General features: G+C 45.7%; 1 protein-coding gene across 12 annotated transcripts in view; it reads right to left on the reverse strand.

Annotated features, from left to right (window-relative positions):
- The window catches only part of LOC137416120 (uncharacterized), a 114,115-nt gene that overhangs the window by 63,189 nt on the left and 36,319 nt on the right, over positions 1-14,607 (reverse strand). For all 12 annotated transcript variants that reach the window (XR_010982205.2, XR_010982202.2, XR_010982203.2 and 9 more), the window contains 4 exons: positions 5,951-6,061; positions 5,611-5,709; positions 3,577-3,599; positions 1,523-1,659 (listed from right to left, as the gene is read on the reverse strand). Coding sequence is in view for 7 of the 12 variants with exons in the window: in XM_078770243.1 (XP_078626369.1) it covers positions 1,523-1,659; positions 3,577-3,599; positions 5,611-5,709; positions 5,951-6,061 (370 nt within the window). In the remaining 5 variants the exon portion in view is untranslated. The remainder of the gene's footprint in view (positions 1-1,522; positions 1,660-3,576; positions 3,600-5,610; positions 5,710-5,950; positions 6,062-14,607) is intronic.

Genomic DNA, 14,607 nt, shown 5'->3' on the forward strand with positions numbered 1-14,607 from the left:
GGCGTTGCCCGGGTTCTTTTTGAATGAATTTAATCTCCTGTACAAAGGTCTGACGCGAGCCCAGTATCAGTTCGTTTTTCACTGAGGATAGGGTTCCGTCTGGCCACTCTGCCATAAAGCCCAGCTCGGTGGAGTGTTGCAGTGATGGTTGTCCTTCTAGAAGTCTCTCCTATCTCCACACAGGATCTCTGAAACTCAGCCAGAGTGACCATCGAGTTCTTGGTCACCTCTTTTACCAAGGCCGTTCTCTCCCGATTGCTCAGTTTGGCCGGGCAGCCAGCTCTAGGAAGAGTCCTGGTTGTTCCAAACTTCTTCCATTTAAGAATTATGGAGGCCAATGTGCTCTTGGGAATCTTCAATGCAGCAGAAATTTTTTGTAGGCTTCCCCAGATCTGTGCCTCGTCACAATCCTGTCTCTGAGCTCTGCAGGCAGTTCCTCTGACCTCATGGCTTGGTGTTTGCTCTGATATGCATTGTCAGCTGTGATACCTTATATAGACAGGTGTGTGCATTTCCAAATCATGTCCAATCAATTGAATTTACCACAGGTGTACTCCAATCAAGGTGTAGAAACATCACAAAGATGATCAAGAGAAATGGGAGGCACCTGAGCTAAATTTCAAGTGTCATAGCAAAGGGTCTGAATACTTATGTAAATGTGATATTTCAGTTTTTTCTTTTTAATAAATTTGCAAAACTTTCTAAAATCCCATTTTCTCTTTGTCATTATGGGGTATTGAGTGTAGATTGATGAGGGAAAAAATGAATTTAAACGATTTCAGCATAAAGCTGCAACATAACAAAATGTGAAAAAAGTGAAGGGGTCTGAATACTTTCTGAATGCACTGTATATGTCTCATGTGGTCGCAATAAACTTCTTAACAGTTGAATGAACTTCTTAACAACTTCTTAATTTCTTAACAGACCCCTTAGTGTGAAAAATTGTCTGGGTTGGTGGACTACAAATTTGAACGTGGGATCCAAATGTCAAGTGAGATGTATTCAGATTGGAATGCTCGGCAGCCAATATATTTGGGTTCAAATGGAGGGGAGCGGTGTGGGGGGCTGTTTTTTTTGTGTTTTTATTTCTCCTCCCCTTCCCGTTGTAAGGGGATGAGGTCCAACGGTACCAAGCTCCTGCCCTGCCTTGACCACGATACTCCTCCACCCCCCTCTGTCCTCAGGCAGCTCTCTCCACCCTCCAACTACCCCCACTTTACTGATATCCATCTTCACACAATCTTTGCATCACAACTGCTATCTACCTCTTTTCCTCCTACCTTGTTCCCTCAACCTATCCACTCTCTTTGCCTTCTCATTGCAAGCATTCTCACCCACCGGAGTCCCCCTCTGCACCTCTTAGCATCCCTGGTCACTGTTCCTCCCAGATACTCAAACCTATTTCCTTGTCTGTTCATGAAAGTTAAAAACCATGATGTAGGAAAAGATAATGGATTAAATGACTCCAGAGATTAGTCCACAAGTCACCTGAAACTTCATTATTTCAAGCACAATGACTTACCCTCGACGTTCAAAAACTTTTCCCAATACATTGAGCCCTTCATGAAGTTGTGGAAATCTGTTGGGTCTTCCATTGTTCTGGAGAGCACTGTTTGTGTGGGATGGTTGATTGTGAAAATACCTGGAACAAAATCTGCCCTGAAAGGGGTAAATGGGGTAACGAGCGAGGTGAGAAAGTCATAACGAATTCTTTTTATCGAAAATCAAAAGCATATTGTCCACACTCATTCCCATGTGTGAATAATACTCATGTAAGATGCCTCGACGGGAAATTAAACATCGGTCCAGTGGGCACTTGCATGGAACAAAGTATTAATTTTTAACTTGTTTTTTTTCTCCACGTAGTGAGAGAAAACCTTCGTCTGCATCCCATTAAAACTCGATGGTTATTCACCAATGAAAAGTCCTTCATATTGATGGAATTCCAACAGGACATCATTCCTTCATGAACTTCACAGGTAAGACAACCCTCGCCAGATGAATGTTTCATATCCCACCGATAGGCCGGATCTGCATACGCACCTTGACCAACAAGCATTCTGAGTATTGCGCTGCAATACATGTCCCCTACCGGCAGTCTGTCGTCCGGAAAACTGTTGGGGAAATTACCAAAGTGTCAAAGTGCCATAACTTTGTCAAAAATGATCGAAACGTCGTGAAGTTCGAACTTGATCTGTATGTTATCATGAGGAAACCATGTACCAAGTTTGAAATCATTAGCATTAAGAGTTCAGAAAAAAAAGTCCGGAAAACTGTTCTTTGCGTGACGGACTGACAGACGGAGGGACGGAGTGCAAACCGAAAGTCCCCTCCGGTGTACACCGGTAGGGGACTAATAACGAATCGGCTTGTTCTTGTCCCAACCCTAACCCTAACCCAACTCATCCACCAAATTTTGTCATAACTCATCCACAACTTTTTGATATATCATCCTAGATAGTATACGCATATCGTTTTTGGCCCTATTTCTCAATGTCAAAGAATCACTTAAGATAATTAAAAAATTATTGCATCTGGATTTCATCCAGATCTTCACCAAAATCGAATCAATTCGTCCTTGTCACACACCCAACCTGTCCACCTAGATTCGGCCGAATCCATCTATAACCTTTTTAGATATCGTCCTGTATATAGTTTTGGTCCCATCACTCAATGGTAAAAAATCATTTTAAAAGTATTAGTACTGGATCTGAATCTTCAACAAAATCTAAGCAATTCGTGTTTTCCACACACCAAACCTGCCCACCAATTTTCGTTTGAATCAGTCCATAAAATTTTGATATCTTGCTATACAGACAGACAGACAGACAAACGGACGGGTGAAAACATAACCCCCGTCCACCTTTGGTAGCGAAGGTAAAAGTAGCCAGTGAGAGATGGAGTGCCCAGAGGCAATCTCTGAGAAGGAATTTTCCATGGGGCATAGAATGTCCAGAGCTGCCTCAGCATCCTGTATGGAAAGAAGGCGCAGAAGAAGAACCACTTTTCACATCCTCCGATGCATATGGCTGCCGAGGCAGTTTCCATTGGCTCAAGGGCACGATATTGGATTGGTCGCCACCTTGATGCAGGAAACTCAAATGGCTCCATGTTCCCAGTAAGCTGGTACTCATTTCATTGACCTCGGAAGGGTGACAGGCTAAGTCAACCGTGTCCATGTGTAATGTGTTAGCTCTTACATGAGCCTTGACTCTGTATACAAAAAAAAAAATCTTTTTTTTTTCTACAAAAACCACCTGGTATTATTTAAAGGCACAAAAAGGGCTCAAACTCAGGACAGTGACATCTTCAGCCAGCCCTCTTAACTTAAGACAGCCATCTTTATTCTAAATTAAGCTGCCAAAGTGTACCAGTACAAATTTGACATATATATCTGCCTTCTAAAGCAACTTTTGGTAAGTGAAACTAAAACATGTTTACAAAATATCCACCACGGTGCAGAAATACTTAATGTTTGAATTTGTTTTTCTTTTCTTCAATCTAGAATGATATGGAACGGAGGTAAAGATAAATAACCCTAAATAACACAACTTGGAATAATGATTACAGGCCTACCTGTTGAGAAAGCCTTCGTATAGCTGAAATGGAAAGAAGAGAATAAAGATGAGAATACCATTTTCATTTTCCTTGTACATCAAAAGTTTAATCGACAACATGGCTGAGATTTTGCAATCCTGTTATCTCCAAGTGAGGATAATGTTGTTCAATATAACATCAGAAATAGATTATACAAACTCTATTCTAGGATGAACTCGACGGATCGATTAATATACAGTGCCTTCAGAAAGTATTCACACCCCTTGATTTTTTCCACATTTTGTTGCGTTTATGCCTGAATTTAAATTGGGTTGCATTGACATTTTTTTGTCAGTGACTTAATACCCCATAATGTCAAAGTGGAATTTTATTTGGAATTTTTTTTCATAAAACAATTAAAAATGAAGAGCTGAAATGTTTTGAGTCAATAAGTATTCAACCCCTTTGCTATGACACTCTAAATTGGGCTCAGGTGCTTCCAATTTCCTTTGATCATCCTTGAGATGTCTCTACAACTTGATTAGAGTCCACCTGTGGCCAATTCAACTGATTGGACATGATTTAGAAAGAAATATACCTTTCTATACAAGGTCCCACAGTTGTCAGTGCATGTCAGAGCAGAAACTCCACCATTAAGTCCAAGGAACTGTCCGTAGAATTCCGAGATAGAATTGTCAGGCGGCATAGATCTGGAGAAGGGCATAAAACAATTTCTAGAGTGTTGAAAGTTCCCAACAGCACATTGAGCTCCATCATTCGGAAATGGAAAGAATATGGAACTACCCAGACTCTTCCTAAAGCTGGCTGTCCAACAAAACTGAACAACTGGGCAAGAAGGAACTTGGTCAGAGAAGTAACCAAGAAACTAATGACCACTCTGACAGAACTACAGAGTTCCTTGGCTGAGATGGGAGAACCTGCCAGAACCTGCCAGCAGCACTTCACAAATCTACGTTTTACAGAAGAGTGGCCAGACAGAAGCCACTCATGAGAAAAATGCACATGACAGTGCACCTGGAGTTCGCAAAGAGGCACGTGAAAAACTGTGAGAGTAGGAGGCCATAGATTTTGTGGCCTGATGAGACGAAAATAGAACTCTTTGGCCTGAATGGAAAAGCACTATGTCTGGTGGAAACCAAGCACATCTCATCGCCCATCTAACACCATCCCTACCCATGAAGCATGGTGGTGGCCACATCATGCTATGGGAATGCTTTTCAGTGGCAGGGACTGGGAGACTTCAAAGGATAAAGGGAACAATGAATGGAGCCAAAGACAGACATATCCTTGAGGAGAACCTGCTTCAGAGTGCAAAATACCTTAGACGGCAAAGATTTACGTTCCAACAGGAAAATGACCCCAAGGATACAGCCAAAGCAACACCAGAATGGCTTCAGAATAAGAATGTAAAAGCCCTTGAGTGGCCCAGCCAAAGCCCAGACTGTAATCCCATTGAGAATTTGTGGAAAGATTTGACGATTTCTGTTCACCGACACTCCACATCCAACTGGGCAGAGCTTGAGCAAATCTGCAAGGAAGAATGGGAGAAACTCCACAAATCCAGATGTACAAAGCTGATACAGACATACCCAGGAAGACTCGAAGCTGTAATAACTGATAAAGGTGCTTATACGATGTATTGACTCAGGGGGTTAAATACTTATGTAAATTAGATATTTCTGTATTTCATTTATAATTATTTTGTAAAAAATTCTCAGAAAAAATTCCACTTTGACATTATGGGGGTATAATGTGTAGATCAGTGACAAAATATCTCAATTTAATCCATTTTAATTCAGGCTGTAACACAACAAAATGTGAAAAATGTCAAGAGGTGTGAATATTTTCTCAAGGTACTATACGTTGACATGATTTTTTTTATTGTGTGAATACTTCCTTTGTGAACATTTCCCTGATGTACGAAACAAAGCACAGAACTCTCCAAGGAAGTTGCTTAACACTTGAATCTATCTTCCTGTACATTCGTTCAGTCACATGACAGTCTCCAATAAAAATGTTCCCAAGGATAATAACAATACAATTGAGACTTACCGACACACAAAATGATAATCGTGAAGAGGAAGAGTCCAATCACGATGAGGGCCCAAGACCATGATGAAGGTGGCTTGGGAAAGGTAAAATTAGTGTCACCTTTAGAAGGAAGGAAAGATAAACAGAAGTTTAATTCACACGATCAGGGATGATTATTTCAAAGGAGAAATGTGGAAAGTTGGATCATCATAATTTACGTATTTCCCTTTTCCTTGTTTTTAATTCTACTTCGTTAACGAATATATATTCGGAAGTTCAACTTGTTTGGTGTTCAACTTCACTCTCCATCTCTTATCTCAATAAAACATTATCCAATTACACATGAACATAGTTTCATTACCTCCTTTAGATCCTTCCATCACACACTTGTTCCCTCTCCTGTAGAAACCTTCCCGACAAACACATTCTCGGTTATTTTCGAAATCACACTCTCGCTCTTCAACCTCACTCTCTGTGGAAGAGAATATAAGACAAGAGAAGATGAGAAAAGAGAAACATGTCTTTCACAACTATAAAAAAGAACATCATTGTCGGTAATGCGAGTCAATTCACAAGGAGAACTCTTAATTCTTCACTTCACTCCATAACATAAATAAATAAATTAACTAGATCAAGCCCTATTAATCAATAATGTTGGGAGTGCACCTGAAAGAGAGAAACTGTTGGGATTTATTTACACAAAGTGAATTTAAATGTGTGTTTGAACAAAGATTTTAGAACTTTTACTTTCCTAATAATCTCAAAATGTATTTATGTCTTCACTTTAAAAATTCGAAGAAGATAGCATTGGATATTTTTGTTGTCAATTGCACTTTAATGTCCTGCAAATAACAATTTGTGGAAAAAGTACATTATTTGCTATCAAGATGAATGATTCGATGATAAAGTTATTTCGCATTTCTAAAATAGGGTCTTCTATTCTATAACGAAATTCTAAAATAGTTATTTCGCAGTCTTAGCTTTATTTTAGAAATAAATTTTAAAATACCAAGTTCCTATTGGTTGGGCAGCGGGGATATGGGCCCCAATTCTATATGTTAATGTGTATGGTGTACCACCACCTGGTAGAAGCCGATATTATGAGTCATAATAAAATATGCCAGAGATATCATAAAGGTGGGGGAATTTTTTTTCTTTTTTTCTTTTTTTTGTATATTGAATCGAGGCTCGTGAAAGAGCTAACATTTATTTCACAAACAAATCAACCAGACAAAAAATATATAAAAAGAGGGAGCGGAAGACATGATGGGGAGAGAAGGGAAAGCACACAAACACAACATTTGAGAGCAGGGAGATATGTGGGAGAGAGAGGGCTTGGGGGGAGGAGGCGTGGTAAGGGGGGGGGGGGGGGGAGGGTGGGAGAAGTATAAAACACAAGGACACCAAGGACTTCCAGGACAGAAGTTGGTATTTCAAAAATGTGGATTTGGGGTGAAAATAGCGGGGGTAGAAAAGATCAAGGTTTTGGATGGGGGAAGATAAGAGATGGTGGTGAACAGCTGTTTTAAAGACCTGGAGGGTGGAGTGGGATTGAAGAGAGTGAGGGAATTTGTTCCAGAGGCAGGAGAAAAGAGGAATGAAGAAGTGAAGGTGAGCAGAGAGTCTTGATTTTGGCAGTTTAACCATAAGAGGGTTGCAGGCAGATCTTGTGCGACCTGTAGGAATATTTGGGGGGCAGAGCCCAGAGAGCGCTGGGGGGCAAGGCCAGAGAGGAGTCGGTATAAGACGGAAAGACCACCAACCTGCCTGCGGTGAGTGAGTGAAAGGCCCTTAGAGTTAGCTTCATCGTGGGAGATTCCAATGATTCTGGACGCTTTGGTTTCAACAGCGTGAAGACAAGCTAGGTGTGAGGCAGGAGCACCAGCCCAGAGGGGAGAGCAGTATTCTATTGAGCTGCGGATGAAAGCCTTGTATGTGGTGAGGAGATCAGGTGTGCCAAGGAAGGACTTCGCACGACGGAGGATGCCCAGTCGGCGACTGGCTTTGGAGGCCAGATTTGAAATGTGGTTTTCCCAGGAAAGATCATGGCAGATAGTGAGACCAGTGACAATTAACACGTTCTCTGTGTTCCTGGATTCGATTTCTGATTTGAATATGAACTATTGATTGGTGCTTCAGAGTTATGAAATTGCATCACAAACTGCTCCCTTCCTCGTGTTGATTGGTGCTTCACAGTTCTGACGTTGCATCACAAAGTGCTCCCTTCCTAGTGTTGATTGGTGCTTCACAGTTATGACGTTGCATCACAAAGTGCTCCCTTCCTCGTATTGATTGGTGCTTCAAAGTTATGACGTTGCATCACAAAGTGCTCCCTTCCACGGATGGTCATCAATCTGGGTGTCCCATCTCCTCACATTCACTGGTGGAAGTTAATTATCCCACGGTATGTTTTATGAAGTGTATGTGAATTATTGATAGAACCACATAAAAAAAAAATTAATGTGAAAATCACCTTTAGTTGAACTTAAAGTATCGACAGTTTGGGATTTTTTTTCCCGTAAAATGGTTTCCCAGCCAACCCCACAAGAGGATGTTCATAATTCTGATTATTCATATATGTTGATCAAAATCAAAATTTTCTTTGGATGTCATTTCAGCTCAGGCGACATTAGAAGACTGTAGTGAAATTATACTGAAGGTGAACCCGGGAGTGCTCGCTTATCCTACTAAAGGGGCATCTATAAGACCCGGGACAATCGCGGCGCAAGGACACTCCAGCGACACTTACTGTGACATATAGTCCTGTAGTTTGAATGGTATGTATGCACCTATATGCTGGACTTGCTTGATTTGCCTATTGATATCGGTCATTTCCCATGTAATACTCCGATTCTGATGTCTATTGCATGAATGTATTTTACAGGATGTTACCACAGATCTAAATGATATTAAACCTACCCAAGGTACAAGTCGTGTCTGTGGTTGATTTTCACGACATGTAATATCATTTACATCTATGAAATGGCTGAACCCAAGATGATCATGGTACCGATCCTCGACGCCGACGCACAAGCCGAGGAGTCGGGGTCGGAGTTCACCCACTGGCTCAAAACGCTGGAGAATTATTTTGCAGCGCATGAAACCGAGCCCACCGCCGCGGTGAAGCTGTCCGTGTTACAGTCGAAGGTCCATCACCGCGTTTACCGGTGCATTGCTCGATTTGAGACGTACGCCACTGCTCTGGCCGAGCTAAAGCGAATATACATAAAGAAACGGAGCGCCGTGCACGGCCGGCATCAGCTCTCTCAGCAGCGACAACGACCATCGGAATCGATCGATCGCTACGCACAGGAGCTGCAACACCTCCTTGCGGACAGCGCTCAGGAGGTACGGACACACGAGCAAGTTCAGGATGACCTTCTCCAAGATTCTTTCATCTCTGGGATCAGCTCTGGAGCCTTGAGGCTCCGACTCTTGGAGACCGCGGAGCTGACATTTACGGAGGCACTACGGTTGGCTCACGTCTTTACAGATGCCCGTGAACAATCTACCGCTTATGACCACCCACGAGTCGTGGTGGGGACTTCTCAACTTGCGCGACCGGAGAGGGTTACCGCCGAGGATATGGGGGAGGACTCGACCACGACCGAGTCTCTGGGTGCTCCTGAAGCGGACTCGGCTTCCGGCCTGACTGCTGCTACCGCTGCCCGGCCACGGCCTGAACGGTACGCGAAGTGTTATTTTTGTGGCAATTGGCAGCACCCCAGATTAGAATGCCCGGCTCGGGAGGCGATATGCCATCTGTGCTCCACCAAGGGCCATTTTGCGAAGGTCTGCAAGAAGTCCGCGCGAGGTACGCGAGCCCGCGCAGCCTTGAATGGGCTTATAGCTGAGCCAACGGACTGCGCACCGAGCGGAGCGCCCCGCCCGGCCTCGATAAGCGTATCCCCTCCTCGTGGGCCCCTGGCTGCATGCTCGACCTTGGTGGGGGACATCGGGCCACCTAAACAACTGGCGCGACCATGACCGGCCGCGGAGCGATCGGCCTTGGCTGGCGTCCGGACGCCCACCTCAAACAAGCAACGAGGTACTGCTTTGCAAACTCCTCTGGATTCGCAGCGAACGCTGCACAGGACTCGAGCGCCATCTGACGGCGGCTCTTACGAATTACACGCACTTGCTCCAGCACAGCCAACTATGCGCTTGTCACGAGGGTCCTCCATGGGCTGCCCGAACGACCGGCAAACTGCAGCCGGTGTGGGAACATCCTCTGACAGTGGCTTTTACGATTTACATGCTCCTGCTCCAGCGCGGCCAACTCTGCCCTTGTTATGGGGGTCCTCCACGGGCTGCGCGAACGACCGGAAAACTGCAGCCGGTGTGGGATCCACTCGCGAGGCGCGATCTTCTCGCCCGGATGGCACAATACCTGCCGGGTCTTCCGGCCTTGCACAGGCCATCATTCCGCTCAAGGTCGAGGGCGTTTTTGCGCAAGCCTTAATCGACACGGGGTCTACGGATAGTTTTATCGATCAACGACTAGTGCATCAACATGGGTGGCCGGGTCTCGGGACTACACGACGGATCTTCATGGCCTCCCAAGGACTTCGGCTGAGCACAAAAGGGGCATGTCGATTGAAACTTGTGATAAAGGGACGCATGTTCCCAGACGTGTATCTCATGGTATTACCTGCGGTATGTGCCGACGTTCTGTTAGGACACGATTTCCTTAAGCGACATGGACGTTTGGAAATGAACTTCAGTGGGCCGGACACGCTTGCTGTGTGCGCCCTCGCTCAGATGGACGTGGAGCCTCTCACGCTGTTCCCCAACCTGACCACTGATTGTACCCCTGTAGCCGTAAAATCGCGGCGCTACTCTCGCGCAGACGCGCAATTCATTGCGGAAGAAACGGCCCAGCTCTTAAAGGACGGTATTATAGAACCCAGTCGGTCACCGTGGTGGGCCCAATTCTTAGTGGTGCGAAGTGAGGGCCATCGCCGGCGCATGGTAATCGACTACTCACAGATAAATTAATCGTTTTACACAGCTGGATGCCTACCCCTTACTGGGGATGGATGCACTGGTACGCCAGGTGGCCCTGTACTCCGTTTACAGCACTCTCGATCTGCGTAGTGCATATCATCAGGTCCCCATCTCTAGGGCTGATCGCGTCTATACAGCCTTTGAATCGGGTCAACAGTTCCACCAGTTCACTCGACTCCCTTTTGGGGTAACTAACGGGGTCTCATGTTTTCAGAGGGCTATGGATGACATCGTTACGAAGGAGAACTTGACCGATGTCTTTGTCTATCTAGACAATCTTACGGTTTGTGGGTATGACCAGGGGCATCACGACGCTATTCTGAAGCGCTTCCTCGAGGTCGCGCAGAAATATTGCCTAACCATGAATGAGGCTAAGTGTCGTTACTCTCTACGCACGGTAGATCTTCTGGGGTACACCGTGACCCATGGCTCTGTCTCTCCGGATAAGGAGCGTCTGCGACCTTTGCTCGATATGGCTCCGCCTAGCAGTCGGGCTTCACTGAAACGCGCTCTTGGGCTGTTCGCCCACTAATCAAAGTGGGTGCAAAATTTCTCCGCGAAGCTCCGCCCCTCATGGCCTGCGACACGTTCCCCATGGGCCCGGCCGCCATGGCGGCCTTCGGGGGCCTTAAAGCCGACATCGCTGGCGCCGCTGTAGCGACAATTGACGAGAGTGCATCTTTCATCTTGGAAAGTGATGCCTCGGATCATGCGATAGCGGCGACTCTCTCCCAAGGGGGGCGCCCTGTGGCTTTCTTTTCACGGACTCTCACCTCCGCCGAGTGGAGGCATTCGTCTGTCGAAAAGGAAGCGTACGCGATCGTCGAATCAATTCGGCGATGGCGGCCGTACTTGCTCGGGCGGTGTTTCCAAATCGTCACGGACCAACAAAGCGTTGCATTCATGTACGACACCTTACATGCTCAACGCATTAAGAATGAGAAAATCACTCGCTGGCGTATCGAACTCGCCGACTTCTGCTACACCATCAAATACCACCCGGGGAAGGATAACCTGGTCGCCGACGCCTTATCGAGGCTGGTCACTTGCGCGGGGGTTGTAACTTTGGAGGGACTGCGCGCTTTGCACGGCACTATGTGTCATCCCGGGGTGGCACGTTTTGCACATTTTGTGCGCAGTGGTAATCTGCTGTACTCAATTGAGGACATCCGCCAGATCTGCCATGATTGCACTATCTGTGCGGAGCTCAAACCGCATTTTTACAACCCTACTATGGGGACGCTGGTTAGGGCTACTAGACCGTGGGAGCGATTGGCGATGGACTTCAAAGGGCCACTGCCGGTGTCGAGTAACTCTCGTTATCTGCTCACTATCGTTGATGAGTATTCGCGATTCCCCTTTGCTTATATGTGCGGGGATATGTCGGCTGCCACGGTTATACGGTGCCTGCAGAATTTGTTTTCTATGTTTGGGTATCCGGCCTACGTGCATACCGATCGGGGTGCGGTGTTTCTGTCTCAGGAGGTGAGGGGCTACTTGCTCCAAAATAATGTCGCTTCGAGCTACACCACCCCGTACCAGCCCCAGGCGAATGGGCAGATCGAACGCTTTAATGGGATTATATGGAGGGCCATCATGCTAAGCCTCAGGACCCTCGGCCGGGGCCTCGATAAATGGGTGTGGTCGCTACCTGCGGCTCTAAACTCGATCCGGGCTCTCCTATGTACGGCCACCAACCAGACTCCTCACGAAAGACTGTTCCACCACCCTAGAAGCTCGGGTAGTATCCAATCTTTACCCAGCTGGCTCGCTGAGCTGGGGCCAGCCTATCTCAAATGAGCGGTTCGCGCTAGCAAGTACGACCCCCTTGTTGATAAGGTATGGGTACTCCAGGCTAATCCCGAGCATGCTCGTGTGATAACGGCAGACGGACGCGAGTCTACTGTCTCTTTACGCCATCTCGCCCCTTGTGGGGTCGACGGCAGGGATACCGACGAACCAATCTACGAGTCTATGGACTCTACCGAAGCTTCCTCTATGGAACTACTGCCGTCACTTCCGTTGTCGCCTACTCCCTTGCCTGATGGCTCTGGGGTGCCCCCTCCGACACCCACCTCCGGCAGCTATTCCAACGCGGGGGACGCCGGGCTTGGGGACGCCGTACCCGGTAGTCTCCGGACACGAACTGGCAGGGTAGTTCGCCGCCCCGACCGCTACGGGTAGACCGACTGATGTGGATTGAAGTACCCCATTCGATTATTGCTGACGCTTGCTTGCGACCTGCCTAGCGGCAGTATAGTTTTAACGGCGGGGAGAATGTAGTGAAATTATACTGAAGGTGAATCCGGGAGTGTTCGCTTATCCCACTAAAGGGGCGTCTATAAGACCCGGGCCAACGGCGGAGCAAGGACACTCCAGCGACACTTACTGTGACATATATTCCTGTAGTTTGAATGGTATGTACGCACCTATATGCTGGACTTGCTTGATTTGCCTATTGATATCGGTCATTTCCCATGTAATACTCCGATTCTGATGTCTATTGCATGAATGTATTTTACAGGATGTTACCACAGATCTAAATGATATTAAACCTACCCAAGGTACAAGTCGTGTCTGTGGTTGATTTTCACGACAAAGACTACTAACGCTTGCACTAACATTGGAAGGTATCAAGAGCAATATTGTAACATTTCATATTTTAATATTCTTCTGGCTCTCTCATTCAATCATCTTTCCTTTCCGGTCATTTTTTGAACACTACAAAGAAGGACATTTGCACTTTAATGTTGGAAGTTCCAATGTGGTGGCCAAAAAGCACATTACGCACATTGATGTTGGAAGTTCCAATGTGGTGGCCAGGAAGCACATTATGCACACTAGCAATGGTACCAGCCCTATGGGTGGGGCTCCAATTGGGAAAGCCAAATGAAAAGGCAAAATATCAGAAATTTAAGGTTTTTTTTATTTTAAACGATTTATATAAACATTCGTTGAATCATATCACACGCAAATCATCAAAATCGACAGTATCTTCAGAATTTCAATAAAAGCCACATCACTCTTCATATCGGTAAATATTATTCCATTGTGTTTCAAATCATGACCGATACACTATGATCGTGATGATCGTGATTCTCTCATGTAGAGATTAAACGTTACAGCTGTTACGGCCATGGCAAGATCGATGGAGACAACGTTTATTATACTTTTAATGAAGGACGCTGTCTCAAGCCCCAGTCCCCATCACGAATGGGGCTCAGTGGTTTATCAGACCCTGACGGCGAAGGGCAAGGTACACGCTGGCCCGTCCAGTGTAGCACAAGTGCGGCCCCGGACATCGAAGGGCATAAAACGTTCATTAAACATTAAACGTTCATTAAAGAATTACGAAACGAAAAACATTACGAAATTACATTCACACCGTCACGTCAAACACTACCGTGAACACATACATTGTCACAATGAGAACATCGTCACAATGAACATTAGGCGAACGCGAATGTTATGCGGGAGTCCAAACCTGAGAATGCCGGAGAACAAAGCTGAAATTGGGAAAACTAAATAGCCTATTTTACTCCCAGGGGTCCCTGGATTACCCATCCAAAATATATTTGCTATTGGTTCAGCAGTTTTTACGGTACCTTCGAACAGACGGACATACATTTGGTGAATTATAGTAAGATTGATGTTGGAAGTTCCAATGTGGTGGCCAGGAAGCACATTGCGCTCATTGTTGTTGGAAGTTCCAATGTGGTGGCCAGGAAGCACATTACGTGCATTGACGCTGGAAGTTCCAATGTGGTGGCCAGGAAGTACATTAAGTGTTGGAAATTTCAATGTGGTGGCCAAAAAGCACATTGCGCACATTGACGTTGCAAGTTCCAATGTGGTGGCCAGGAAGCACATTGCACACATTGATGTTGGAAGTTCCAATGTGGTGGCCAAAAAGCACATTGCACACATTGACGTTGGAAGTTCCAATGTTGTGGGCCAGGAACCACATTACGTGTTGGAAATTCCAATGTGGTGGCCAAAAAGCACATTGCA

The sequence above is a fragment of the Myxine glutinosa genome, chromosome 1 (assembly GCF_964187855.1).
Source record: "Myxine glutinosa chromosome 1, kmMyxGlut1.1, whole genome shotgun sequence".
Taxonomy (NCBI): Eukaryota; Metazoa; Chordata; class Myxini; order Myxiniformes; family Myxinidae; genus Myxine; species Myxine glutinosa.